General features: G+C 67.3%; 8 protein-coding genes across 11 annotated transcripts; 5 read left to right on the forward strand and 3 right to left on the reverse strand.

The window, feature by feature from the left end:
- Positions 1-1,604: 1,604 nt before the first annotated feature.
- On the forward strand, positions 1,605-6,532 carry DNTTIP1 (deoxynucleotidyltransferase terminal interacting protein 1). 3 transcript variants are annotated; one of them, XM_087750173.1, is made up of 13 exons: positions 1,605-1,763; positions 1,840-1,910; positions 2,167-2,263; positions 2,471-2,569; positions 3,065-3,133; positions 3,485-3,541; positions 3,790-3,851; positions 4,325-4,370; positions 4,842-4,900; positions 5,085-5,145; positions 5,548-5,619; positions 5,995-6,050; positions 6,358-6,532. In XM_087750173.1, exons 1-13 carry the CDS (start codon positions 1,677-1,679, stop codon positions 6,494-6,496), a joined length of 975 nt encoding a protein of 324 aa, XP_087606299.1. In that variant the 5' UTR covers positions 1,605-1,676; the 3' UTR covers positions 6,497-6,532. The 3 variants fall into 3 exon arrangements, with proteins under 3 accessions (XP_087606299.1, XP_087606301.1, XP_087606300.1); XM_087750174.1 differs by having other exon boundaries at positions 1,614-1,754; XM_087750175.1 differs by lacking the exon at positions 5,548-5,619.
- A 153-nt stretch (positions 6,533-6,685) lies between these two features.
- UBE2C (ubiquitin conjugating enzyme E2 C) lies at positions 6,686-8,258 on the forward strand. The gene is made up of 6 exons (XM_087750176.1): positions 6,686-7,145; positions 7,231-7,258; positions 7,334-7,420; positions 7,546-7,750; positions 7,868-7,927; positions 8,052-8,258. Exons 1-6 carry the CDS (start codon positions 7,045-7,047, stop codon positions 8,108-8,110), a joined length of 540 nt encoding a protein of 179 aa, XP_087606302.1. The 5' UTR covers positions 6,686-7,044; the 3' UTR covers positions 8,111-8,258.
- Positions 8,259-8,401: 143 nt separating this feature from the next.
- Positions 8,402-9,524, reverse strand: LOC104018340 (regulator of G protein signaling 9-binding protein-like). Its single transcript, XM_009471467.2, has 2 exons — positions 9,108-9,524; positions 8,402-9,025 (listed from the first exon to the last, which is right to left on the reverse strand). The coding sequence occupies exons 1-2, from the start codon at positions 9,298-9,300 to the stop codon at positions 8,580-8,582; spliced, it is 639 nt and encodes a 212-aa protein (XP_009469742.1). The 5' UTR covers positions 9,301-9,524; the 3' UTR covers positions 8,402-8,579.
- A 578-nt stretch (positions 9,525-10,102) lies between these two features.
- On the reverse strand, positions 10,103-13,489 carry TNNC2 (troponin C2, fast skeletal type). The gene is made up of 6 exons (XM_087750042.1): positions 11,951-13,489; positions 11,102-11,153; positions 10,839-10,982; positions 10,651-10,765; positions 10,437-10,573; positions 10,103-10,334 (listed from the first exon to the last, which is right to left on the reverse strand). Exons 1-6 carry the CDS (start codon positions 11,960-11,962, stop codon positions 10,303-10,305), a joined length of 492 nt encoding a protein of 163 aa, XP_087606168.1. The 5' UTR covers positions 11,963-13,489; the 3' UTR covers positions 10,103-10,302.
- On the forward strand, positions 13,418-16,080 carry SNX21 (sorting nexin family member 21). 2 transcript variants are annotated; one of them, XM_087750039.1, is made up of 3 exons: positions 13,418-14,392; positions 14,520-14,674; positions 14,996-16,080. In XM_087750039.1, the coding sequence occupies exons 1-3, from the start codon at positions 14,122-14,124 to the stop codon at positions 15,665-15,667; spliced, it is 1,098 nt and encodes a 365-aa protein (XP_087606165.1). In that variant the 5' UTR covers positions 13,418-14,121; the 3' UTR covers positions 15,668-16,080. The 2 variants fall into 2 exon arrangements, with proteins under 2 accessions (XP_087606165.1, XP_009469740.1); XM_009471465.2 differs by having other exon boundaries at positions 14,179-14,396.
- A 369-nt stretch (positions 16,081-16,449) lies between these two features.
- Positions 16,450-19,112, reverse strand: ACOT8 (acyl-CoA thioesterase 8). The gene is made up of 6 exons (XM_087750041.1): positions 18,723-19,112; positions 18,506-18,642; positions 17,933-18,158; positions 17,516-17,673; positions 16,937-17,128; positions 16,450-16,837 (listed from the first exon to the last, which is right to left on the reverse strand). The coding sequence occupies exons 1-6, from the start codon at positions 18,983-18,985 to the stop codon at positions 16,719-16,721; spliced, it is 1,095 nt and encodes a 364-aa protein (XP_087606167.1). The 5' UTR covers positions 18,986-19,112; the 3' UTR covers positions 16,450-16,718.
- Positions 19,113-19,171: 59 nt separating this feature from the next.
- ZSWIM3 (zinc finger SWIM-type containing 3) lies at positions 19,172-22,350 on the forward strand. The gene is made up of 2 exons (XM_087750037.1): positions 19,172-19,334; positions 20,473-22,350. The coding sequence occupies exons 1-2, from the start codon at positions 19,180-19,182 to the stop codon at positions 22,346-22,348; spliced, it is 2,031 nt and encodes a 676-aa protein (XP_087606163.1). The 5' UTR covers positions 19,172-19,179; the 3' UTR covers positions 22,349-22,350.
- Positions 22,350-25,161, forward strand: ZSWIM1 (zinc finger SWIM-type containing 1). Its single transcript, XM_087750038.1, has one exon. It carries the CDS (start codon positions 22,496-22,498, stop codon positions 24,347-24,349), a length of 1,854 nt encoding a protein of 617 aa, XP_087606164.1. The 5' UTR covers positions 22,350-22,495; the 3' UTR covers positions 24,350-25,161.
- The last annotated feature ends 17 nt before the right edge of the window (positions 25,162-25,178 follow it).

The raw sequence follows: 25,178 nt of genomic DNA on the forward strand, positions 1-25,178 counted from the left end.
GGGGCAGGAGCCTGTTCCAGCGCGCGAGCCCATGAGTCACCCAGCCTCTCTTAGAAAGGTTGGACCTGGTGATCCTTGAGGTCCCTTCCAACCTGGTATTCTACGATTCTACGATTCTCTCCTCCCACTGCCGCTGCCATTGCCCACAGGAGCCGAGCGTGGTTACTGCTGGGCCGCCAGCTACGGCGGAAGAATCGCACCGGTGACACCGGGGGGATGCAGCCACAGGCTGCGGCGGCAAATGCCGAGAGAGGCCAACAGACTCCTCTGGAGGCACCGCCGCCGTGCCCGCACCGCAGGCGCTGGGCTGGAGCGTCCAGCAAAGCCGGCAGGGAAGGAGAATCCGCTTTCCCTCTCCACGGCGCAGTCAGGCGCTCCCCCGCTCGCACGCGGAGCGCGAGGGCAGCGAAGCGGGAGCGGCTGCTCAGCGTGCGCCCGTTCCGCACCCTCCGCCGCGCCGGCCACTCCGAAGGCGAGACGCTGAGCGGCCTCGACATCGTGTGCGCTGGGAAATGCCGCAGGTTTGGCTCATCTCATGGCTGTCTGGGAAGTAACAAGGAAAAACATTACCAGCAACACAGCGAATGTTTTTTAACCAAAGAGAATGTTGTTATCCCCCTGACCCAACAGGAAAGCCTCCTGCTGACCACCACACATGGTAGGAAGGTCTAGAAAACGACAGACGAGGCGTTTTGGCTATTCTGCACACATTAGATGAGACGAGGAAACGCTGGTTTCCAGTGTTCCCTCAGACAAACAATGAGATTCCAGAAAGATGAGAGACTCACAGGAAAAAGTCAACTGGAACTGCAATGAGTTTATTTTTCTGTTTCAGGCGTAGAACACAATACATCAAGGAGTGCGCAGACCGCGGAAGGACAAACGTTCACATTTCCGCAGCTGCAATTACGCCGGTCTCATGGGCAGGGCCAACGCACCACCGGTTTCACCTGGGACAGGCCCCGTTCTCAGGTGCCACAGGGTGGAACAGCGTCACTTTTTGAGGCTTTAGGACTCGGGGTGACTTCAGCGCTGGCCATCCATCGCTGCATTCATCCGTGAAGCCGCGCTTCTGTAGAACTAAGGATTTCTGTATCGCCGTGTGTTCTTACGTGACCTGGCACCCACGTACGCGCGGACTCCCTCCCACGTACGGGAGGGACTGCGCGGACCGAGGGCCGGGGTGTACAACCGGCCGGGAGGGGAAGCCGCCGGGAGGGAAGCACACGTGGGGGCTGAATTCACAGCGGCCGGGCCCGCCTCGCCCCTCGGGCTGCGTGTGTTCGGCTCGCTGCTCTGCCCCGACCGCCGCCGCGGCGGGGGCAGCGGGGAGGCCGCCGTGCCCCGCACCCGCCGGACTCCGGCTGCGTCCTCCAGGCCAGGCCGCCGCCCCGCCAGCAGGACGGAGGCCGCCCCGTCGGACAGCCGGGCGCCGGCCCGCGGCCCCACCCGCAAAGACAGAGCGCGGTGTCCCAGGCCCCGGGCCGGGCCCGCTCCCGCTCCCGCTCCCGCTCCCGCTCCCGCTCCCGCTCCCGCTCCCGCACGGCCCGGGCCTGGGCCCCGCCGCCGTTGCCACGGCAGCCGCTCACTTCCGGCGCGTCGCAGGCCGATGACGCGCGCTGGGCGCGGCGCTTCCGGTGGCGCGGGCCGGGAGCGGGGCCGGGGCCGGGGCCGCCATGGGCGCCGCCCGCGATGCGGAGCAGCAGCCGGGGCCGCCGGGCGAGGAGGGCCCGGGCGGCGCCGAGGAGCAGCTGGTCAGCACGGTGAGGCGGGGGCGGGGGCCGGGGCCGGGGCCGGGCGGGCCGCGGGCGGGCCGCGGCTGACGCCTGTGTCCCGCAGAGCCCCTGGAACATCATGATCAAGCACCGGCAGGTGCAGCGGCGCGGCCGGCGCTCCCAGATGACCACCAGGTACGGGCGGGCCGCCGCCGCCGCCGGAGGGACTGGGCCGTGGGGAGGCGGGGTGGGGGCGAGCCGGGGGGGAGCCGGGCCGGGGCGGGGAGGGGAGGCGCGGGGGGAGCCGGGGCCGGGCGGAGCCGGGGGGGCTGAGCAGAGGGGCCGGGCCGGGTCGGGCCGGACTGGGCGCGGACCGGAGGGGAGGATGCGGGCTAGGCCGGGCTGGAGCAGGGGGGGCCCCGCGCCCCCCGCCTGAGCCCTCCGCCTGCAGCTTCACCGACCCGGCCGTGTCCATGGACCTGCTGCGGGCTGTCCTGCAGCCCAGCATCAACGAGGAAATCCGGGGCGTCTTCAACAAGTACATGAAGGTGAGAGCTGCGGGGACAGCCCCGCCACCCCCTCCCACCGCCGGCTGCGGAGAGAGCTGCGCTGCCGGGCGCCACACGGGGCTGTGGCCCTTGCCTTGTGGGCGCAGCGTGGGAGCTGGACCCATGTGCCTGCCCCGGCGCTGCCTGGCTGCCCCGGCGTTGCCTGGCTGCCCAGGCTCTGACCCTCTCCTGCCCCCTCCTCTCCAGTTTTTCCAGAAAGCAGCGATGAACGTGCGTGATAATGTCGGGGAGGAGGTGGACCCCGAGCAGCTCATCCAGGAGACCTGTCGGAGCTGCCTGGAGCAGGTGGGGACAGCGAGAGGCTCTGCTCCCTCGGCAGAGCCTGATGCCTGGCCGAGCACAGCAGCCCAGCTAGGACATCCCTCTTAATGGCTTTGCCGTTAGCCAGGGCGCGCATCCACAGCTGGGTGGGGATGCTGTGCTTTGCTTCATCCTCACTGGGAAGAGGAGAGCAGTCAGGGCTGGGCAGCTCGTGCTGCTGCTTTCTGCTGCCGCGCAGCTGGAGCTTCCACAGAGACAGGCCCCTTGGCACCCATCGGAGAGTCCTGGGAGGGTGGGGCAGGAGTTTTTTCTTTCACATCTGGCTTTTGTCCCGGTTGCCCAGACTTTATCACACTCAGATTGTGCTTTTGCATTTCACTGTCTGTGGAAAGCGCTGCGTGGCGGCACTCCGAAAGCAGAGCTGTTACAGGGCTTTCAGGCAGACACACAGAAGTGGGCATTGCTGGCAGGTCCCTCTCTGGACCTGGAATCGGATAACCCTTCTTTCTCTTCCCGCAGGCCAAACTGCTGTTCTCTGACGGCAAAAAGGTTGTTCCCAGGTTGCCTCATGAGCAGGCAGCACCAAAGGTAAAAATTATTGTTGTTCCCAGGGGCTTAAATGACTTGTAAGAGCTGGGAGGAGGAGGAGAAGGGTTGGAATTGCTTTGTTCTCTGCCTCTTCTTGTCCATCAGTGCACCAGCGAGGAGGCAGAGCTGGGTGTGTTAGGTTAGGAGGGAGCGGTACCTACAGAGCAACAAAAATCCCAAGCACAGTCGCTGCTTGTTGCAGTTCGGTGCTTCTCACTGAGACAGGGTGGGGTTGGTGTTTCCCTGCACGCTTGTGCTCTCTGCCGCGAGCGCAGCCAGCTGGATGCGTGGGGCCCTGCCCACCCAGCGGGGAGAAGGGCCCTGCTCATCCCACTGCCATTCCTCTTGCAGCGTGCCCGACAGATGGATGAGGAGCTGAATCGTCGAGGGAGCCCTGTTCCCAAAAAGGTAGGAGGGTTTTTCCGCAGAAGGGATTTTGTGTTTTGGGAAGCCTGCCTCTCGTTTCTGGCCGTTCCCACAGTATGAGTGTGTGCAAGCGCACGGGCAGCTTTTGGGGTGCCTCGGAGGTGCTCGCTCTTGTGCCAGCTAGCATTTCCGCTCATGACAAAAAGCACAGCTTCCATGGGAGAGGGTGGGTAACGAGGGGGCTCTCTCAGCCTGCACAGCTGAGTCACTGAAGGATTTCTTCCATGCAGAGAAAGGGGCGGCCTCCAGGACAGAGCCTGTTGAATGATCGCGGGGTCTCGGGCATGGCTGCGTGAGTATGGGTCCTGAGCCAGAGCCCCTGTTTCGGGAGGGCGAGGGGGAAACAAGGCTGCCCGAATGGGGGAGTACAGAAACCCCACGGTCTCCTTCCCCTCCTGCACAAAGGAGAGGTGCAGGGGAGGTGCCAGAGCGGGGGCAGGAGAGTTTTAGGTTGAGCTGTTCCCCCGAGGAGGCAAAGACCTTCATGGAAGTGGTTTTAACACAGGCCCGAAGGGGTGAAAAGGTCCAGATGGACCATGCAGAGTAAGCAGTGTGAGACACAGGTGGTGGTGGGATCTTGGCAGCCAGGGAGAGGAGAACGTGCGGCAAAGACGAGGGTGCAGAGCTGGGCGCTGCAGGGGAGTGGAGGGTGTGAACGAGGGCAGGTCTGGAAGGGCTGGGGCTCAATCCCTGCTGCTGGTGCCGCGGTGGTGACGGCACTGGTCCCGCAGGGACTTGTTCTTACTGCGTTTTCCTTCCCTTCAGGTGGAAGCTGAAAGTCTCTGAGCCCGTGAGAAGGGATGGACCAAAGGTATTGGCTGGCCAACGCTGCCGGGCTCACCCTCTCCTCCCCTTTGCTTCCGCCAGCAGAGCCCTACTGCTGTGGGAGTGGAGGACAGCGCCGAGCTGTGCTCTGCCCCGACGGCCCCTGCAGTGCAGGAGAGAAGCAAGAAGAGGAGCGAAGTGCCTGGAGGCCTTTGCTTGTCTCCCCCAGGCACTGTAGCCTGTAGCTCTGCGGCGTGGTGCCGCTTTTAGTTGACCTGGGGAGAGCAGTAGTAGCCAGGAGGATCCCACAAGTGTTTCCCAGGAGGGAAACTGCTTAGATCAGCCCAGAGGGAATGTAGCTTCCCTCCTCTGTGGAAGTCCTGAGGTCCGTGGCCAGCTCCCTCCCTCCCAGGCCGGGGGCGGTTCCAAGGTTCCCCGTCAGAGAGCTGAGGCTCGTGGAGCATGGGCTGGCACCAGCTTCATTTCTAATGTTGCCCCTTTTCCAATTGCTCTGTAGTGGGATCCATCCCGACTGACTGAAACCACAACCTTTGTGCTGGGATCTCGAGCAAACAAGTAAGGAATGGCCCTGCCGGTGGAGGGTGGTGCCTCCAAGGCGGGAGCCCGTAAGACTCCTCCCGTCACTTCGCTTCTCTGCCTCAAAAGCAGTAGGAAAGGCTTGGGGAGGAGAGGAGGTGTCCCCGTACCACCGCAGCTGCCCTCCGCACAGGTATAACACCCCCTCGTGTTCCTCTTTCAGAGCTCTCGGGATGGGAGGAACAAGAGGGCGACTCTACATCAAGCATCCCCACCTCTTTAAGGTCAGATGATGCCACAGGACGCTTCCTCCTTCGGGGTTTGCTCTGAAACGGTTTCTGATGGGAATCGGGAGTGTGTGCTTCAGCTCGCTTGTTTTCTTCCTCCCCCACGCCCTTGTTTGTTATCTTAGAGCACATACACACACAGTCTGGCTAGCACACTGGAGCATAAGTTAACGGCTTAGCGCAGCCTCCGAGGCGGTGGGTTTGCCTGGAGCCAGGGCTTGAGGTTGGAGAACGGGCAGGCAGAGCTGAGGCCTCCCCCGGCAGCCCCAGCTGGGCAGCGCCGCGGGGCGCAATGCGCTTGAGGGAGCGCTGGAGCGGGCGCAGCGTCCCAGCAGGAGGGGGGTCAGAGTGGAAGGTCTGTTGCCTGTGTTCAGCTAGGTCCTTGCTGCTTTATTGCAGTACGCAGCCGACCCGCAAGATAAGCACTGGCTGGCAGAGCAGCAGCACATGAGGGCCACTGGGGGCAAGATGGTGAGTACGCCCGGGCTCGCGGCTCCTGCAGCCGGCGGGAACCGCGCAGAGACCAGACCCACCGCAGGGCTAGGACGGGCGGAGGAGCAGCGAGCCAGGGCGCGAGCGGGGAGCGGCGGCTTTGCCAGGAGGCTAGGCAGGGCACGCGGAGGCAGACGCGCTGCCGGGGTGCCGCGGAGGCCCCTCCGCTGCCCCTCGGCTTCGGGCGCACACGAGGGCGAGCGGCGCGGGCCAGGAGGCACAGCTGGCTCCCGCGAGGAGCAGTGGCTCCGCGCCGGCCAGGGACGGGGGCCGCAGTGCTGCCCTCCCTGCCCCTCCTGGGCACCGGAGCAGGCACGCAGCGGCCCTGAGGTGTCCCCTCGCCTTGTGCTGCAGGCCTACCTCCTCATCGAAGAGGACATTCGGGATTTGGCTGCCAGCGACGATTACAGGTGAGGACCTAAGTAGAGGTACCGCGCGTGCTGCTGTGCCTGGGGCTGCTGCCCCGGGTGCCTCCGCTGCTCCACTGCAGGGTGGCCCTGTGGGCCCTGCTCTGTGCCGCCTGGGGGGCTCGGTGCCGGGGTTTGGGGGCTCGGTGCTGGTTGAGGGCTTGGCGCTGGCTGGGGGTGGGTGCCAGGGGCTTGGGCTTGGGCTCGGGCTCGGTGCTGGTCGGGGGTCCGTGGTGGTGCCGGGGTTTGGGCTCGGTGCTGGTCAGGGGTCCGTGGTGGGACCCCTCCATCTCACCCCCGCTCTCCCCAGGGACTCCGTCGACCTGCGGCTGGAGGAGCTGAAGCCCTTCGTCCCGCCGGCCTGGATGACAGAGAAGATGCAGAAGCACATGGAGACGCTTCGCCGCGGGGGGGACGCGCCGCCCGCCGAGGGCCCCCCCGAGCCCTGAGGCCCCCGGCCCCCAATAAAGCCGCTTCGCTCTCGCCCCGCCGCCTCGGCCGTGTCTGGCCCTTTAAGGGCGCGCCGGGACCCGCGGCTCCGCCCCGCGGGGCAGCGACCAATCGCGACGTTTCCGCGGCGGCGCCCAGCGGCCAATCAACGGCCGCCGGCCGTTACCGTGGCAGCCGCATCCCCGGCGAGCGAGGATTGGCCGGCTCGAACGGGGCTGCGCGCTGATTGGCGGAGGGGCCGGACGTTGGGCAGATTCAAACGGGGCGCGGGAGCGGGGCGGGACCGGACGGGCGGGACGCGGCGGAGAGCGCCCAGTGCCGCACCGGGACGGGACCCCGCGCCGCCAGCGCCCGGCACCGCCGCTCCGTCACCGGGAGAGCCGCAGCGGCGCCCGGATCCCGCGCCGAGCGCAGCCGTGGGCGGGAGGGAGGGAGCGGAGCCCGGTGTGCCGCCGCCCGGGAGCGGGAGCCGAGTCCAGCGCCCGTCAACCGCCGGGCAAGCGGCGGGCGGAGGCGGGTGCGTCGCCCAGCGCCGCCGGGAGCCGCCATGGCCTCGCAGAACGCCGACCCCGCCGCCGTGCCCAGCGCGGCCGCTCGCAAAGCGGCTGAGGCGGGGGCCACGGCGGCCCGCGGCTCGGTGGGGAAGAGGTGAGCTGGGAGCGGGGCCGGGAGCGGGGCGGGGGCCGGGGGCCGCCCCGCCGGGCCGGGCCGGTAACGTGCGCTTCCCCCGCAGGCTGCAGCAGGAGCTGATGGCGCTGATGGTGAGTGGGGCCCGGGGGCGGGGGGCCGGGGCCGAGCCGGGGGGCCCGGGCCGCCCTGACGCGCTGCCCCCGCAGATGTCCGGCGACAAAGGCATCTCCGCCTTCCCCGAGTCCGACAACCTCTTCAAGTGGATCGGGACCATCGACGGCGCCGCCGGCACGGTGAGCGGCCGGGACCCGCACGGCGGGAGCTGGCGGGGGGGCCTGGCCCCGGCTGAGGGTGGTCTCCGGCCTCCCCGAGCGGGGCCCCCCCGGTGCCGCCCCCCGCCCCTAACTCCTGCCCCCAGGCCTACGAGGAGCTGCGGTACCGGCTGTCGCTGGAGTTCCCCAGCGGGTACCCCTACACCGCGCCCACCGTGCGGTTCCTGACGCCCTGCTACCACCCCAACGTCGACACCCAGGGCAACATCTGCCTCGACATCCTCAAGGACAAGTGGTCGGCCCTCTACGACGTCCGCACCATCCTGCTCTCCATCCAGAGCCTGCTGGCAGGTGGGTCCCGCCGCCACGCTGCGGTGGGGTGCTGGGGGGTCCTCCTCTGGGACAGAGCTGCGGGCGGGACTCGGGGGGCCCGGCCACCCCACCCGCTGACCCAGCTCCTGTCCCCAGAGCCAAACATCGAGAGCCCCCTGAACACGCACGCCGCCGAGCTCTGGAAGAACCAAGCCGGTGAGTGCCCGGGGCGGGCACCCTCCCTCCAGGGTGGGCAGTGGCACAGCCCCCCGACCCCGCTGCCTGCCCAGCCCCGCGGCTGCCCCGGGACCCTCAGTCCCACGCCCCCCTCTCTCCTCAGCCTACAAGAAGTACGTGCGGGAGACATACGCCAAGCAGACCAAGAGCCAGGAAACCTGACCCGCGCCGCCTCTCCCCTCCACCTGGGTCTCTGCCCGCTCCCTGTCCGGCCGCTCCCCCCAGCTTTCTGTATCATAGGCTGTTTTTAAATTAATTTTGCAGTCCGAGCCACAGTTAATGTATAAATAAATGCATGTTTATAATTTTACTTCTGGGGGTTTTGTTGCAGCTTGGCGCCCTGTGAGTGCCTGGAGGGCTCCTTCTCTCGGTCAGCCCGGCCCTGGGGTCCCACGGCCCCTCTGCAGGCATGGATGAGAAGGGAGGGACGCTGACCCCCGTGGGGTAACAGGGGCTTTATTAGTGCTTGGGGTGCCCGGAGCTGGTCCCGTTCCCTCTGCGGGGTGGGGGCAGCCCCCAGCATCGCCTGCCCGGGCAGGGGGTTGGAGGCTATAGGGGCATGCAGGGCCCCATCCCCTGCTCCATGGTGCACAGGGGCGCCAGCCCTGCTGCGTCATCTCCTGTCCCCTGGTCAGAGCACCCGGCAGCAGTGCCCAGCACGAGGCCCCCCCTGAGCTGCCCCAGCTGCAGGCGCTGCGATGCCGCCCATCCCCGCCGGCTGCGTGGCCTCCACCGTCCACAGCGGGATGTTGGCTCTGCTCTCCATCTCTGCCAGCGTGGCCCTCACCTGCTCGATCTCCTCCTCCAGGCGCAGGGCGGTGGGGGGCTGCACAGGACCCCCCCCTTGCCGGCTCCCCTTGCGGCTGAGCAGCCCCCGGCCCCCCAGCCTGGTGCGCAGCGGGGCCACGCTGCCCCCCTGAGCAGAGAAGAGCTGGCAGAGGTGGTGGGCTCGGTGCAGGTCCTGCAGGAAGAGCTCCAGGGCGGAGAGGAAGAGCACCCACAGCCGCTCCAGCTCCCTCCGCTCCTCGGGGCTTGCTGGCACCTGCCGCAGCCCCGCCAGCAGTGCGCTCCGCAGCCCTGCGGGATGGGGGATGCTGAGCCGGGGCAGCCCCGCGGCCCCCCACCTCCCCGCTGCCTGGGGCAGTAGCCCCCTCCTTACCAGCACTGAGCTCGCGAGCCTCCGCACTCCTCCTGCGCCGCTCCTCCCGCAGCCAGGGGCCATCGGCACTGCCCCCGAGCTGCAGCACCAGCTGCCGGTGCCTAGCCGTGGCCTTGCAGAGGGCAGCCTGGGCGGCCACGCACATCCCTGCCACCCCTCGCGCGCTGCACGTGTCCCCTTTCCGCAGTGCCATTGTTCCCCGCAAGGGCAGGGCAGGGCTGGGCCCCTCTGCAGCGGCCCCCAGCTCTCCAAGGGGCTCAGCTCCCCTGTTCTCTGGTGCTGTGCTGTGTCCCTGCGTCCTGCCAGCGGCACAGTGCTGGCCCCACTGTCCTCGCCCGCCCCAGCCCAGGGAGTGTCCCCCCTGCTGCGCTCCTCCCTGGCTGGAGAGGCTGCGTGGAGCCGCTGCCAGTGCCCAGGGAGGAGCGGGTCCCAGGGGAGCAGTGATGCACGGTGGGCTGGTACAGGCTGTCCGGGCACAGAGGCTCCAGCATCCTCTTGACCCCGCAGGGAGGGGGCTGCTGCTGCTGCCTCCTCACCTTGTAGCCAGGTCCCCTGCACCCTTCCTGGTGGGACACGGGGCTCCTGGTGCTGGGCAGGTAGTGGTGGCTCCCCGGATCCCCTGTGGTCCCACGCCCCTGCCCTGGAGCGGGCAGGAGCAGCCCCCCGGCTCCCAGAGCTTCGCTGCCCACTGGGACCCCTCGGGGCTGGGGCTGCGCTCCCTCGCCTGCTGGCGTGTGAACTGGCCGCTCCGCATGGAAAGTCTGAGCTCAGCGCTGGCGCCTGCCCAGCAGCCCGTGGGAACCGCAGCCCTGTGCTGCCCCCGCACCCCTGGTGTGGCCCCACGGGGTGACCCTGACTGGCATGGGGTGTGGGGTGCCCACCCGGGCACATCCCCCTCCCTGGGGAGCGGCACGGGGGGCACGGTGCCGCAGCCCCCTCCCCACGCCAACCCAGAGAAACCCCACATCAGCAGCTCCAGCCTTTCCCCTTTTAATGAGGCTCAAACTGAAACCACATGCGACAGACTGGAGGAAAAGCTCGGCCGCCGGTGACAGGGCGAGACCGGGGCCCTGGCGTGGGGCAGGGTCCCAGATGGTGCGGGCGGCCGGGGGCCGGGCGCTGCAGAGCTGCTGCTCCCCGTGCGGCAGTGGAGCAGGGCTGGGTGCAGCGGCTGGCCCGAGGAATGTCTGGTCCCTTACTGCACGCCCTCCATCATCTTCAGGAACTCTGTAAGAGAGCAGCACCCTCAGTCCGTGGCTGTGCCCAGGGTGGGCAGCACGGGTGCTCAGCCAGGGCAGCCGCAGGACGAGGGCCAGGGTCGTTGCTCACCATCAAAGTCGATGCGGCCATCGTTGTTCTTGTCCGAGTCCTTCATCAGGTCCTCTATGTCCTCCTCGGTGACATGCTCCCCGGTGGCCCTCAGGATCTCACCCAGCTCCTCGATGTCAATGAACCCGTCCGCGTTCCTGCAGGAGGGTGAGGACAGGATGTGGCCCCGCTCACCCCCATGGGCAGGGGTGGGCAGGCATCGCCCTCCACTCACCGGTCAAAGATGCGGAAACAGTTGGCCAGCTCCTCCTCGGACTTGCCCTTGGCGTCCTCCTTCATCTGGCGCACCATCATCACCAAGAACTCCTCGAAGTCGATGGTGCCGCTGCCTGTGGGGAGGAAGCCGAGCATGGGTCAGGCTGCCCACCCAGCGCCCGCTGCCCGTCACCGAGAGCCGCTCACCATCCTCGTCCACCTCTTCTATGATGGCGTCCAGCTCCTCCTTGGTGGGGTTCTGGCCCAGCATCCTCATCACCGTCCCCAGCTCTTTGGTGCTGATGTCCCCGCCGCCATCCGCATCAAACATGTCGAAGGCGGCCTTGAACTCTGCGGGGAAGGGGGGTCAGGGCCCGGCAGTGTGCAGGACAGGGCCACGGCAGCAGGACAGAGCCTGGCCCCGTGCCTCAGCCGGGTACGGCCCCTCTCCCCACTGCCCCCATGCTCACCCGCGATCATCTCCTCGCTGAGGAAGGCGCGGGCTTCGGCCTGCTGGTCCGTCTGCAAGGCAAGGGAGCAGGGTCACCATGGCTGCCCACAGCACGGCCGGGAGCCCCTCGCAGGGGTGCGGGGAGAACCCTGCCCAGCTGGAGGACAGGGCCATGCTGGAGCTAGCCGCAGTCCCCAGCAGTCCCTGCAGCTGCGGTGCCACTGAGGCACCTGCGAGGGCAGTGGACGATGGGGAGCTGCCTGCCTGGGGCCCCCCGCCAGCCAGGGGGGCTCCATGGTGCAGCGGCCGTGGTCTCCGGGTGCAGCCTTGGCATCCCAGGCACGCAGCACTATTTTTGGGATCTCCTTGGCTCCCCTTATAGGGATCAGTGGGGCTGCGGCCACGGGCACCTGTTGGCCCCGATCGAGTTTCTCCTGGAGGCGCGAGCTGGCTGCGGAGCCGGCGGCGGTGCCGTGTCGCATGACCCAGCACTCAGCTTTCAGCCGCCCCCTGCCACTGCCGCCTCCGCACAGCCCCGAGCTCCGGCCGGGGCTGATCCAGGGTCCCCGGGTGCCCATGCCCCTTGGGCAGCCACACGATTCCTCCCTGGGGCATGTCCCACGGGGACCTTGCACCACCCTAACGCCTCCCTGCCCTCGCCCGCTGCAGCCTGCCTGGCCGTGGGGACCGTTCCCCCTGCTGCCACCCACAGAGGCTCCTCGGCAGCCCAGATCCCCCAGGCGTGTGCGGTCCCCGGCACCTCCTGCCCTGCTGGGTCTTGCCCTGGCACACAGCACGTGGCACGCAGCATGCAGCACGCAGCACATGGCACGCGGCACGCGGCTCGCGGCAGCATTGGGGCTCTTACCATTGAAGCCATTTCTGCTGCTTCTCTCCCCCAGGGAGTCACCACCTCCTGCAGCAGAAGTCCCCAGAAGCTCCCTGGTGCCCCTGGCACCCCAATTTGTAGCGTCCCCGCCGCACAGCGTGCCCCCAGCCGCTGGCCCCCGGGCCCCGGCAGCCTATCAGCTCCCCGGTGGCAATCCAGCCCTGCTCATTGGCAACGGGCGCATTTTACCTAATTTAGCCAAAGCGTTATTGGCCAAGAGCTGGGGATTAAACGTGGGTCTGAAGCCGGGATAGAAATTCAAGCCCTGCGGGGAGGGACACTGGAGCCTTGGCAGGCGGGAGGCTCTGCTGCCCCCCAGCACCCCCCCGCCCAGGGCAGCTCAGCAAGGAGGGGGTTAAAAATAGCCCCAGAGCCACCAGCATCACCCAGGCAAGGGGGACAGGGCTTCCCCTGTCCGGAGCTGTCTGCCCCAGTGCCGTGGGCACCGACCATCACCCGCTCCCCTGCCGAACCCACAGCCCAGCCTGGGGCAGGCTCCTGGCGCCGGGCCAGGCTCCCCCAGCGCAGCATCCCCTCCCTCACCGCCGCAAGACCCCGGGGGCCCCAGCCTTGCCCCGCCGCCTCTGGCCCCCTCCCTTCACCCCCATTTTCTGCTTGGGTGGGCTGGGGCAGAGCTGCCTTGCAGCACCCCAGCCCAGAAGAGGAAGGGACCCCTGGCAGGGCCCGGGGCACGCAGCCCCTGAGGGGGTGCGGGGCGTAACCCACTGCAGCACGGGGTCCCTGGCACTGTTGGCACCCGGCTCCTGGGTCCGGAAAAGACCCCATCTTTATGTGCTGCTGGCAGAGTGGGAAATCTGCCCGGGCACCTCCTCGAAGGCTCTGCCCTCACACACTGCAGCCCATGCCAGCCACCTTTGCCAGGGCTAGTGGCTTTGGGGACACGCTGGCCGAGTGGCCCGTGCCCTGCAGTGCTCTGAGGGGGTTGCACGGGTGCTCGGGTCTGCGGTGGAGTCGGGCTGACAGCACCCTGTCCCACAAGGTCCCAGCACCGGGGACATCCAGGAGGTTCCCTGGCTCCTGGTTTTGCCGGGACCCCCATTCCCCGGGTGGGAGCTGGGGATGGCGCCAGCCCAGCCGCCCGTGCATCCCACCCTGCCCAGCAGCCGGGCAGGGAGGGGCTGGGGAGGCTTTGGGGCCCCCGGGCACTGGGTGCAGAAGCCCCCACAGACCTGCCAGGGCCCAGGGGAGCGCAGGGATCCCCGTCCGAGCCCGGGCAGGGCGCGGGGTGCTGGAGCAGGGTGCAGCAGGCGAGCAGGGGCAGAGCGATGGCAGCAGCTGGACTCATTCCTCGATATTAATAGACATTCCCAAGAAAGCGGTGAGGAAGGAGAGGGCGCGGTGCTAAATAAGGCAGGGCGAGCGCCAGGGGTGCAGCCCAGCTGCCCGGACGCGTGGTGAGGCCGGCCAGGGCAAGGGCAGCAGGGGCCACGGCGAGGGTAGCAAGGGCCAGGGCGAGGGCAGCGGGGGCCAGGGCAGCCCAGGGGACGGCCCGCAGCGGCTGCGGCACAGCCGGATCGGGAGCCTGGGTGCGGGGTCCTGGGGTGCCGGGGTATTGGGGTACCGGGGTATCGGGGTACCGGCGTATTGGGGTACCGGGACCCTGCAGTGCCAGGCGCCGGGGTGCGGGGCCGCTGCGGCCCCAGGCGGGGGCCCGGGGCCAGCGCGGGCAGGGACGCGGGGAGCGGTGCCCGGGCGGGGCCGGGGAGGTGCCCGGGCAGGGGCGGGCAGCGCCGGGCAGCCCCGCCCCGGGCCGTGCCGATCCCATCCCGGCCGTGCCGGCCCCGCCGCTGCGATCCGGGTTCCCGGAGGAGGCGGAGCCGCGCAGGGAGGATCCCGGGACGAGCCGCGGCGGAGCAGCCATCGCTCGGCAGCGCCCGGCTCGGCAGGGCCCGGCCCGGGCCAGCGCCGTACGGACCGGGCCGGCAGCGCCCGGGGCGGGAGCGGGGCCGGGGGGGTCCCGGGGCCCGGGTGCCCCGCGGAGGGGCTGTCCCAGCCCAGGCCCCTGCGGTGCCCTCGGCTGCGGACGCTGCACCGGGCCGCGGTGGGCAGCCCCCGTCCCGTCCCGCCGTGCTGGGGCCACCGGGCCTGACCCCCCTCTGCGGCAGCGGGGCCGGAGGGAACGGGCCGGGATGGCGGCCCGCATCCTGCACCGCCTGCGGCACGCGCTGGCTGGCGAGGGCAGCCGGGAGGAGCGGGCGCGTGGCGGCTCCGAGGCCGAGGACTTCCCGGAGAGCTCGGAGCTGGAGGACGACACCGAGGGGCTGTCGACGCGCCTGAGCGGCACCCTGAGCTTCACCAGCCACGAGGAGGAGGACGAGGACGAGGAGGAGGATGGTGCTGCAGAAGAGCTGGGCAAGCCGCCGCAGCCGACAGGAGCGGCAGCGGGTGCGGAGGACGGAGGCAGGTGCTGGGGCCGGCGCGCTGGGGGGACCGGGGCGATGGTGGGGGCTGGCGGCCCGGAGGCGTCGGGGCACTGGGAGAGCCCCATCCCAACGACGGGCACGCTGACGCCCCTCTCCTGGCGCAGAGTGGGGCCCCGCGGCGGAGCGCCCTGGCAGCAGCCTGCTGACCCGGCAGCTGCAGGAGCTGTGGAGGAAGTCGCGGGGCAGCCTGGCACCACAGCGGCTGCTCTTTGAGGTCACCAGCGCCAGCGTGGTCAGCGAGCGCTCCTCCAAGTACGTGGTGAGTGAGCCCGGCGGGGCTGGGCGGGCGTGGGGCGGGTGCGGGGCAGGCGCGGGTCCCGCTCCCTCCCGGGACAGGGCTCCCACGGGGCTGGTGCTTATTTCTCTCTGTCTTTCCCCGTGCTGCTCGGACGGTGCTGGCGGCTCAGATGAGCCTCAGGTAACTATCGGCGACGGGTGCTGTGGCTGCGGCCGCCCAGCCTGCTCCCTCCTGCCTGGGCAAACCCCGCCGTGGCCCCTCTGCGGCCGCACAGCCGGCTCTGCCCGGCCCCGCGGGAGCAGCGCGCCCGCAGCACCGCCCGACGCCCCACTCCCCCCGCAGCTCTACACCATCTACCTGATCCGCTCCGGCCGGTTCGACAAGGCCCCCGCTGCCATCGCCCGGCGCTACTCGGACTTTGAGCGGCTCAACCGCCGCCTGCGCTGCCGCTTTGGCTGCGACATGGCCGGCATCACCTTCCCCAGGAAGAGGCTGCGCCGGAATTTCACCGCTGAGACCATCGCTAAGCGCAGCCGAGCCTTCGAGCAGTTCCTGTCCCACCTGCACTCCATCGCCGAGATCCGCCGCTCCCCCGAGTTTCTCGAGTTCTTCTTCCTGCAGGACCTGCGGGCCGCGCAGCGCCTGACCTGCACCGGCATGTACCGCGAGGCCCTGGCCACCTGGGCCAATGCCTACAGGCTGCAGGACCGGCTGGGGGTCTGCAGTTCCGGCCGCTTCCTCCTGACGCTGGCCGGGCTGGCCGTCTGCCACCAGGAGCTGGACGAGCTCGGTGAGGCCCATGGCTGCTGCGAGCAGGCGCTGCAGCTGCTGGAGGCCCAAGGCAGCCACCCGCTGCTGGGGCCCTTCCTGCAGGCCCACGTCCACCTGGCCTGGAAGGTGGGCAAGGACAAGCGGCGCTCGGAGGCCCGGCTGCAGGACCTGCAGGAGGCCGGGCCGCCCCTGCAGCAGCAGCCCACCCTGAAGGAGTGCCTGATCAAGGAGCCTTTGGAATGAGCATCCCGCTGCCGGCGCCCGCGCTGGTGGGAGGGCAGGGGGCTGCATGGGGCTCGTGCCTGGGGTGGCCGGGAGCAGCGAGGGCGATGCCACGGGCAGGGATGGGGCTGCGCTCCCGTGGGCAGCATGGCCCGTGCCCAGGAGCTGCCGCGAAAATGCACTTTCTCTGTGGTCGGTCTGTCCCGCGGGGCCGGGTGCTCATGGGCGCTCACCCCTCGCACCGGCACTGCCGGGAGCCGGCTCCCCTGCTGCGGGGGGCTTCTAGAGCGGACGGGACTTTAGCTGGGACATATCGGCACTGCGTGAGGGAACGGGAAGGCTTCTGGCAGGGTCCGGGGCTCTTGCCAGGAACTTCCCATGAAACTTATATAATACAAAGGACTTTATTAAATAAAGCCTTGGTAGGAAGAAGAGCAAGGTGCCTGCTGTGTCTGTCCAGCTTCACTTCCCCCGGGGCACCAGCAGCAGGAAGCCTCAAGCCCCCCACGCTGCGGTGGGAGCTGACACATCCCCATTCCCTGGCTCCCAGTGGCTGGGCCCTCTCCCGAGCCTGGGAGACCGAGGGTGAGCAGAAGCAGCGACTGACACAAGCACGGGGCCATGAGGAGGGCAGGAGAAGTGAGAAGGGGAAGCCACGTGTGCCGCAGTAGCACTTTCCCCTGCTGCGGGGGCAGAGCCGACCCCACCACCCCGTGCTGCCCGCCCTCCCCCTGCCAGGGCAGGCTCCCTCGAGCGAGCACAACCACGGGGCCGAGGGGACAAACTCCAGGGGACGGAGCCCAGCTGGTCACCTGGCGGCTTTATTCAAGGCAGGTGGAGGGTGGCCAATCGCAGTGCATGCGCAGCTGGCAGCTGGTCACAGCGGGTGCCTCTGTGGGTCATCATCCATCGCAGAGGGCCTCTGGCACCAGCACTCCCCACAGTGCTGGATCCAGCCCGGTCCCTGAGGCTCCTTCCCGCTGCCGCTCAGGTCCTGCCTTGCCCGCATCTGTTTTGGTCCTGGGGTCGCTCCCTCGGCATGCCTGAGCCCCAGCCCGCGGGGGTTCCTCAGCTAAAGCTTGCTCTGGTTTGGCGTTTGCTCCACCCTGATGACTCCTTCCTGCGCGCAGGTGACAGCCAGGACCCCATCCCTGCGCCACAGCCGTCCCTGCACCAGTCCCCGGCACCCGCCTGCAGAGAGGGCCCGTCAGACCGCGGCCCGCCGCCCCCCGGGACGGGCAGGGATGGCCTTGGCCACGCAGGTCCCCGGCGAACGTGGTGAGGACTCACCAGCCCAGGGGCTCTCACACTCATACAGCATCCAGTGGTCCGTTCGGAAGGGTGCGTGGAACCACATGGAATGGTCGAGGGACACCATGAACTTGATGTGGTACTGCCGGTGCGGGAGCAGGGCCGTGCCCAGGAAGGCGTAGTCGGAGATGTAGGCGGCCACGCAGCAGTGCACCTTCATGTCAGTCTCTCCTGCAAAGCAACCAGCACTGCCCGTCCCCCACGGGGTGGCCGTGGGACAAGCCTGGGCGCGCAGCGCGAGGCAAAGCCCCAGGAGCTCTGCTTCCCCAAGGGGCAGCGGCTGGCCAAGCAGTGCTGGGATGCTCTTTCAGACCCGCTCCCCTGGCCGTGCCCCCCGGGGAAGGCCCGCCGTGGCTGAGCACGGCACATGGGCATCACTTTGTGCTCCGGCACCCACGCCCGTATTTCAGCCTTGAAATCCCGAGGCTTCCCCGCAGGCTTGGGGCACAGACAGCCTCTGAATCACGACCCTTTGGGCCCACTCCATCACGAGCGTGCTCTACAGTCTGAGCTTGAGCGTGAGCCCTCGGCGAGACCCACCCTCCTGGCGGGACCCACCTATGTAACCTCGTGCTCGCACCCAGAAGAGCTGCTTCGACTCCTGCGGCTCCGAACAGAACACATCTGGTGGGTTGACGGGTTTGATATCAATCGGCACATCTTCAGCTTGAATCTTGTTGAGATGCTTTCTGTATCTCTCTGCCAAGTTAGGATTCCTGGAGACCAACACGGAGAAGTGAGGTCAATGCCAGGCAGGCCAGGGGCACGTCCTGCTGGCAGCGGCTTCAGCCCAGGGACCCAGGGCCACACAGAAAGGCAGGAGGGGCACGGCTCCTACCCTGTCCTGTCCTGCTTCTATACTCCCCTCCCAGGCATATTTGGGAACTTCTCAGGCAGTCACCCCAATCCCTGCGCCTCCCTAAGCCCCAGCCGCAGAGAGGGGCGTCCCCAGCGTGGCCCTTCCATCCCACTCACTGCAGGAACTTCTGGATGAGCTCCTCTTGCGTCAGCAGCTCCTCAGGGGGCGGCACAGCAGGCATGGTGAACTGGTGCTGCACCGGGCTACCCTGGGAGAGCTGGAAGGAGGCCTGGCAGATGAAGATCGGCTTTCCGTGCTGGATGGCCTTCACAGAACGAACAGAGAAGCTCTTCCCTGTACGGGTCCGTTCCACCTCGTACAGCACCGGCACCTTGGGGTCCCCTGGGACAGAAAAGGGACGTTCTGCCATTGGGCCACCACACACCACAGAGGGGACCTGACCTACAGGGGCTGAGTGCTGGGGCCAGGCGGGCAGAATCCCCCGCATCCTCTGCCGCGCTGGACCCGGGATGGCGGCACCTGCTCGCCCCTGTGGGCCTCGGCACCGGCTTCCCCAGCCCCTCAGCCCCTGGATTCACTGCCGGGCCCCAGCCCCACCACAAGGCCCAGCCTCCCCGACCCCCTGCACGCCGGCCCCCGCCCCACTGCCGCCTCAGCCCCCGGGCCCTCCCTCACCGGCTCGGCCCCGCTTCCCGCAGCCCGGCCCCCCCGGGCCCGGCCCTGCCCACCTGCCCGCACGAAGTAGCAGTGCAGCGAGTGGACCTGTTCGTCGCGGCTAACGGCGCGGGCGGCCGCCACCAAGGCCTGGCCCACGATCTGCCCGCCGAAGAGGCGCTGCGTGGCGGGCACCCAGTGGTGCCGGCCCCTGCGGGGGAGAAGGCGGCGGCGGTGAGGGCGGCGGCGGGGAGGGCGGCCCGGTCCCGGCGGCCCGGCGCCCCCGCGCACCTGAAGAGGTCGAGCTCCAGCCGCTCCAGGTTCAGCACGCTCGTTATCAGCACGCTCCGCAGGTCCCCAGGCGGCGGCGGCCGCCCCGGCCCCGGCCCCGCGCCAGCCCCGCCGGCATCGCCCGGAGCCGCCATCTCCTCAGCGACCCCGAACCGGCGCCACTGACAGCGGCACCTTCCGGCCGCCGCGCGGGGGAGAGGGAAGTACCGCCCACCCGCGGGCCGGGGACCGCCAGCTGATTGGGTTCTCGAGCCGTCAGTCATCCGGGTGGTGGCAGAAAGCGCCGGGCTGGTTGGCTCACCTCCTGCCAATCCGAAGGGAACGGCTCTGATTGGCCATATTTAGGGTGAGGGCGGTGCCCCAGGGAGTTTAATACAGGCGGCGGGGGCAGGAGACTCCTCCTGGGGCAGCGGAGGCCGCGGGGCCGGGTCTTGGTGCCGGGGGTCCGGCGCCCGCCATGGAGCTGGGTGCGCGCTTCAGGAGCTACGAGGACTTCAGGGAGCGCTTCCGCGCCTACAAGCTGGCGCAGGGCTGCCGCTACGGCCTGCGGAGCTGCCTCTCCGTCCGCTGCCACAACCGGCGGCATGGCACCGCCGTCCGCGAGGATGTCAGGTCAGGGCCCGCCACCGCCGCCCCCGCTGCCTGGGCCCGCTGGGCCCGGTACCTCGCAGCAGCCGCCCCCGAGGCAGAGCCCTGCTCCCCGGGCTCCGGTGCTCCCCGGGCTCCGGTGCTCCCCGGTGGAGCCACCAGCTCCGAGCCCCGAACCAGTGCTGCTCCGCAAGGCGTGAGCTCTTGTCTGTACGTGGTCGAATGCTGCTATAACCAGGCTGTTTGTGACTCCGGAAGGGTTGATCCTGACTGAGCGATACACCTGGATAGAAGAGCGCTGGTGGTTAAGCCACGTGCTTGCCACTGCCATCGTCTCGGCTGTCCTTGTGTCCCTCTTGCCTTCCCCTCACTGCCTGGCTGTGTCCCGGCCCTCTCGCTGTCCCTCGCTCCCCGGCCAGCACTCTGCTGTCCTGTGTCCACTCTCGTTTACTGCTGCTGAGCTGTTTTACTCTGCCTTTTAGTTCGAGAAATCTCTCTGCCTTTTGTAGCAAAACCTGTAGCTTTGATCATTGAAATTGCTGGCAAATGATAGCTCCTGCCTTTTTCCAGTCAGGTAGCAGGACACTAAATATTGGTGCCTGGTAGCATTCCCTAGCTGCCTTCACCTCACCATAAGGGAAAGGTGTTGTCAAGTTTCCCCCTCGCAGTTCTCCATTCTGCAGCCTTCTCTTATCTGAACGGCTCGTTTCTGTCCAGGTCGGTGGATCTGCTCGCGTGTGCAAAGACTGTTACACTACTTCTCCCCTTGCCTTCTTACAATGTAATTTTACAATGTAATTTAATCTTGTGCCTTAAAGCCTTTCTTGCTATGTTCTAGCCTGCTCTTCCAGATGCAGAGGAGCTGCAGAAATGATATGTGCTTTAAGAGAGTAAGACACAAACGCGCAGGTATCAAGTTTTCGTTGATGGCTCTGCTGTTTCTGGACAGCAGCAATAGAGGCGCTGTTGGGAACAAGAGCTGGGGCTGCTCTGTAGTGTCTGGTTGTGGCTGTTGTAACTCTCAGTTCCTTCGTTTCTCCTGTGTTTGAGCTTTCTTGCCCCAGCCTTTGCTGAGCAGAAAGCCAGCCCACACATCTGACTGGTATGCTGGCAGCCTACATCACCATTGCTTCCCCCATTAATGCTTTCTCAACGTTTGCAGGTTCATGCAGGTGAAGTTTGGTTGTGCCCGGACCCAAAAATACAGCAAGAAGAGAAAGCAGCAGCCCAGCTTGTGTCCAGCTTATTTTGTCTTGCAATATGAGGAGGACATAGACCAGCTTGTGATCAGCGAACTGAACAGCGACCATGTCCATGCGGACCTGGTGTTTTCCCTGGCCAGAGCCACTGCTGCGATGGCAAGCACCGTGGCATGCGACGGCCCCGCAACAAAACTGCGTAAGCAGCAGGAGGCAGGTGGGACTGACAGCGATGCCACGGCGGGTGAGGACTCGCATGCCGTCACGGGACAACTGGTGGATGGGGCGCTTGCTCCGTACAGGGCTCCCATGCTCCCTGAGGCAGCGAAGGAAAATGGCTCAGCCTCAGCGCTCGTCAGGGTTGCTGAGGTCATGAAAACCTTCCTGAGGCTGGACAGGGGCTCGCTGGCCTCGATTAGTGCAGATGGCGACCACGGCCTGGATAGGCTCAGCTTCCAGACTGGCAAGATGAAGAGCTCGTTCATGCAGTTCCCTGAGAGCCTCCTGCTGCACAGGGTGCCAAGCGAGGCGGGACACGTTCTCTACGCTTTCCTTGTGGAGAGTCAGGAGCGAGCGGGGAGAGTAGTGCACTTGTCACTGCTGAAGGACGACACAGGACATGGCATCAGGAAGATGCTGACCGTCTTCAAGGAGTTCAACCCCGAGTGGCAAAAGGTCCAGGCTGTTTTCGTGGACGTGTCCTTCTTTCACAAAGCCATCCTCCACGAGCTCTTTCCCTCTGCCCAGGTGCTCCTTTCTGTCTATCACACTGTCCGACTGCTTGAGAAGAACGTGAAGGAAGCAGAAATCTCCTCTTCCGTCAAGCAGAACTTGACGCTGGCCTTGCAGAGAGCCGTGTTTTCCCCTTCGGCTGCAAGTCTGGATGCCCTGTCCCAGCTGGCGAAGTGTGTGGTCAGCCCGGAGCTGTACAACTGCCTGCAAGCCAACTGGTTCTCCTGCGAGCTGCTGTGGCGCATGCACACGGAGAAGGGTCTGCGCTGCTGCAGCACGCACATGGACAGCCTGGACCTCATCACGCAACAAATATCCTGTCTCTTGGGCCAGCAGCCATCCTTGGAGGCGAGCATTCTTCGTTTTCTGGAGTGTGCGGACTACCTTGATTCCAGAGACTTGGAAAGCCTGAACTGGGGTGTCTCAGGCAGCGAGGAGGCTGGTCGGAGCAGCCTCCAGGAGAAGCCTGACGTGCGTGCCGGCGCTGCAGTGGAACCAGGCCCCATTTCTGGCTTTCTGGCTCTTACTGAGCACCCCAAGCCCGCTGGGCAGGCTGCCGCAGCCGGGCCAGGCTGCATGCTGGCCACACTCCGGGAGAGCTGTACGGAGCTGGGCTCCTGGCTGTGCCTGAAGGAGTGGGAGGTGGTGCAGGCGTCCACCCAGCTGCTCAGCCCTGCACCGGGCAGCCTCGCCATTCGGCTGCTGGAAGACGCGCACTGGGTGAGCCGCGACTGCCGGAGCTGTAGCTGCTGCTTCCACCGCCGCTACCGGCTCCCCTGCAGGCACGTCCTGGCTGTGCTGCAGGCGCGCCGGGGGTGCGTGGAGGAAGCCATGGTGTGCAGGCGCTGGCAGAGGAGGTACCAGCAGCTCCCGGTCCCCGGGGCCAGCCCCCCCGGCTGCGGCGGGGGCTCGGCGGGCGGCCGGCCGGAGGGCAGAGGGGAGCGGGTCCGGTCCCTCAGCCTAGAGCTGGCCAACCTGCTGCTGCAGTGCGAGGGGCAGGAGCTGGAGCAGCGCAGCTCCGCGCTGGCGGCCATCCTGGCTCCCTGGGCCCGGTCACCGGGGGAGGCGGCCGGGAAGGAGCCGCTGACCCCGCAGTGCTGTGGGTAGCGGGGGACGGCGGAGGGGAGCGGCCGCGCCCGGCCGGTACCGGCGGATGCTGCCGGGGGCGCGCCCGGCCGGCAGGGGGCGCCGAGCGCCGCCCGACGTCATGGCGCACCCCACGGTGATTGGTGGCGTCCCTGGCAGGAGCGCGGCATGCTGGGATGCACTCCCCCGGAAGGCCGCGGCGCACGCCGGGATGCACTCCCCTGGGGCGGCGCGGGGCATGCCGGGATATGTCCCCCCGGTAGCGGCGGCCGCGCGGCGGGAAGGAGCGCGGCCGTCCCGGCCCTGGCAGGGCTGGCGATGGCGCAGGCCCCGCCGGGCCCGGGCCGCGGCTCCCTGGTGGCCTACGAGCTGGGAGCGGGCGGCGGCATGGCCTCCGTCAGCTTCCAGAGCGCCGCCATGGGCCGCGTCTTCGCCCGCTTCCCCCGGGCGCTGCTGCTGCACCGGGCGGGCGGGCCGGCGGGCCGGGCCCTCTACGTCTTCCTGGTGGCCGGGCCGGCCCCGGCGCTGCGGGGCGGCATGGCGAGGGTGGTGCACTTCGCCGTCCCGCGGGACGAGTCGGCGGGCGGCCTGTCCCGCATGTACGGGGTCTTCAGGGCCTTCAACCCCGCCTGGGCCGAGACCCGGCTCCTCCTGGTGGGCCCCGGCCTCCCCCAGCCGCCGGCGCTGGCCCAGGCCTTCCCCGCAGCGGAGGTGCAGCTCTCCGTCTTCCACCTCTGCAAGCGCCTGCAGCGGCAGGTCCAGCGGCTGGCCCTGGAGGGCCGCGCCGAGCGCCTGATCCTGGCCAGCCTGAGGGACGCCATGTGCGCAGCCACTGAGAGCCGCCGCAGGAAGATGCACGCCCTTTTGAGGGACCTAGTGACGCCGGACTTGCTGCCGCAGCTCCATATTCACTGGCTGCTCGATGAGGAGATCTGGGCCACGCACAGGGAGCGGAGCTGGGGGGAGAGCAGTAGCTACTTTAGGGACCTGGAGATCGTCACCCAGGGGTTGAGCCAGGTTTTCAGCACTGGGCTCTCTCTGGAGAGCTGCATCACCTCCTTAGCCCAGCACTACCAAAAGTGTGTTTCCAAGAGCCCTCCTGATGCTGTGATGTGCTCCGTTCCCCATCCTGATCACTGTGCTGCTCGGGCAGCTCCCCAAAGCCTGCCTGCCTCGGGTCCGCCTCCCACCCCTGTGTTGTGCCAGGGTACGCCATCTCAGAGCTCCGTCCAGGCCTCCCCCACCATGGCAGCAGCTCAGCAGCAGGGGCTGGTAGCAGCCTCTCTCACAGCTGCCAAGAGCCCCGTGATTGTTCTCCAGAGTCCACCGGCAGCTCCTCGGCTCCCTGCAGCTCTTCAGCACCAGCCTGAAATCCCCCAGGCTCTCCTCCAGAGCAAGCCCTCGAGCCCTCAGTCCTCATTAGATCCTTCATCTCCTGCGGCTGAACTGGAGGCCACAGAAAACCCGGAGAGTGACAGCGAGGAGGAGATTAACCGACGGAGTGAAGAACACATCAAGCAGTCTTTGAGCGATATTTGCACGGAGGCTGCTGCCAGGCTGTGCCTGAGTGAATTCGCGGTGGTTCAGAAGTCCGTGCAGCTGATAGGCAGTGGGGAGGATGCGCTGAGTGTACAGGTCCTGGAGGATGCCCACAGGGTGGACCTGAAAGGCCTGAGCAGCTGCACTTGCTACTTCAACCAGGTCTTCCAGCTGCCCTGCCGGCACATCCTGGCCGTGTTGAATTCGGACAGGAAGACCGTGCAGCCGGAGATGCTCGGCAGACAGTGGCAGAAGGGATGCGATGCCCATCAGGCTGGGGGAAACTGTGCTGATGGCCTCTTGGAGGTCCTGAAGAGCTCCTGGAACGCGTCTTTGGATAAATCCCTGGTGGTGTCCTTCCTCACGGCAGAGGTCAGCCGGCTTCTCACCCGCTGCAGTGGGGAGGAGTTTGAGTGCAGGTACAGGACCCTTCGGGAGCTGGCTGACAGCTGGATTGGGCCCTACGTTGAGGTGAAGCTCTAGCACGAAGCGGGAGCCGAGCTGGCGGCTCCGTGTGCGGGTCCTCGGGAGCAGCGGGGCAGCAGATGCGCAGGAGGCCTGTTCATCGCTCCACCCGTGTCCCAGCTTCCCCCTTTACTCCCCTCAGCTTCTTACTCCCTCGGGGCTCGGCATGGAAGGGGCAGTTTGGGTCCTTTATCTGCCGAGCGAGCGTCGCCTCTTGCACAGGGCAGCTGAGGAACCGGATTGGGAACTCCAGATCATGCTGGAATGGGTAACCAGCCACTGACCTGGCTAACAGGAGGTGTGGCTGGGAGCCAACCACGGGTGGTGCGGCGTGGGAGGTAATGGTATAATAACACGTGACAAAATTATTTGATCTGTGGCCAGTGCCTGCAGGTCATTCCAGCATCCAGCTGTGATGTGTTGTGCAACAAAGCCAATAAATCGGTCTTGTATCGCTTGGGAGCCGCATCCGTCTCTGCGCCAGCTGCAGCCGCCCCTCCCTGCCAGCAGGACGGGACGGTGGGGCTCGCTCGGCCCGTGAGATCAGGCAGGGCTTTGAACAGCACTTCTTGGTGGTCTTGCCTCGTTGTGGCGCCCTCCAGTTAGCGAAGCGAGCCTGCTTGCTGGGAGGCAGCAGATCCAGAGGGTGGCAATCTCCGCTGCGGGCAGCACAGCCCATGGTCTGGAGCAGAGGAGTTGTTTGTCTGGTTACGGCAGCTGCTCTCAATTTCTCAGAAAGGGGAACCCGCCCTCCCTCGTCAACAGCTTGTGTGCTGGGGGAGGCAGGAGGGATGCCGGGGTCACAGCAGTGCAAACAAAGCTGCGATGAGGTGGAGAGCAAAGGCTT

This window comes from Nipponia nippon, unplaced genomic scaffold, assembly GCF_047370975.1.
Source record: "Nipponia nippon isolate SJK-2023a ecotype South Korea unplaced genomic scaffold, ASM4737097v1 scaffold_13, whole genome shotgun sequence".
Classification (NCBI taxonomy): domain Eukaryota; kingdom Metazoa; phylum Chordata; class Aves; order Pelecaniformes; family Threskiornithidae; genus Nipponia; species Nipponia nippon.

Bases quoted from the DNA above. Each gene is read 5' to 3' on its own strand.
- DNTTIP1 (XM_087750173.1), top strand. From the start codon at position 1,677: ATGGGCGCCGCCCGCGATGCGGAGCAGCAGCCGGGGCCGCCGGGCGAG. The intron at 2,264-2,470 runs GTGAGAGCTGCG...CCTCCTCTCCAG, and splicing joins TCTTCAACAAGTACATGAAG to TTTTTCCAGAAAGCAGCGAT. The intron at 2,570-3,064 runs GTGGGGACAGCG...CTCTTCCCGCAG, and splicing joins GTCGGAGCTGCCTGGAGCAG to GCCAAACTGCTGTTCTCTGA.
- UBE2C (XM_087750176.1), top strand. From the start codon at position 7,045: ATGGCCTCGCAGAACGCCGACCCCGCCGCCGTGCCCAGCGCGGCCGCT. The intron at 7,751-7,867 runs GTGGGTCCCGCC...TCCTGTCCCCAG, and splicing joins CATCCAGAGCCTGCTGGCAG to AGCCAAACATCGAGAGCCCC. The intron at 7,928-8,051 runs GTGAGTGCCCGG...CTCTCTCCTCAG, and splicing joins GCTCTGGAAGAACCAAGCCG to CCTACAAGAAGTACGTGCGG.
- LOC104018340 (XM_009471467.2), bottom strand. From the start codon at position 9,300: ATGGCACTGCGGAAAGGGGACACGTGCAGCGCGCGAGGGGTGGCAGGG. The intron at 9,026-9,107 runs GTAAGGAGGGGG...CCCATCCCGCAG, and splicing joins GGCTCGCGAGCTCAGTGCTG to GGCTGCGGAGCGCACTGCTG.
- TNNC2 (XM_087750042.1), bottom strand. The intron at 10,983-11,101 runs GTGAGCATGGGG...CCTTCCCCGCAG, and splicing joins CAGCGAGGAGATGATCGCGG to AGTTCAAGGCCGCCTTCGAC. The intron at 10,574-10,650 runs GTGAGTGGAGGG...ACCCTCCTGCAG, and splicing joins TGTTTCCGCATCTTTGACCG to GAACGCGGACGGGTTCATTG.
- SNX21 (XM_087750039.1), top strand. From the start codon at position 14,122: ATGGCGGCCCGCATCCTGCACCGCCTGCGGCACGCGCTGGCTGGCGAG. The intron at 14,393-14,519 runs GCAGGTGCTGGG...CTCCTGGCGCAG, and splicing joins AGCGGGTGCGGAGGACGGAG to AGTGGGGCCCCGCGGCGGAG. The intron at 14,675-14,995 runs GTGAGTGAGCCC...CTCCCCCCGCAG, and splicing joins AGCGCTCCTCCAAGTACGTG to CTCTACACCATCTACCTGAT.
- ACOT8 (XM_087750041.1), bottom strand. From the start codon at position 18,985: ATGACTGACGGCTCGAGAACCCAATCAGCTGGCGGTCCCCGGCCCGCG. The intron at 18,159-18,505 runs GTGGGCAGGGCC...TTTCTGTCCCAG, and splicing joins CTGCTACTTCGTGCGGGCAG to GGGACCCCAAGGTGCCGGTG. The intron at 16,838-16,936 runs GTGAGTCCTCAC...CCCTCTCTGCAG, and splicing joins GTGTGAGAGCCCCTGGGCTG to GCGGGTGCCGGGGACTGGTG.
- ZSWIM3 (XM_087750037.1), top strand. From the start codon at position 19,180: ATGGAGCTGGGTGCGCGCTTCAGGAGCTACGAGGACTTCAGGGAGCGC. The intron at 19,335-20,472 runs GTCAGGGCCCGC...CAACGTTTGCAG, and splicing joins GCCGTCCGCGAGGATGTCAG to GTTCATGCAGGTGAAGTTTG.
- ZSWIM1 (XM_087750038.1), top strand. From the start codon at position 22,496: ATGCTGGGATGCACTCCCCCGGAAGGCCGCGGCGCACGCCGGGATGCA.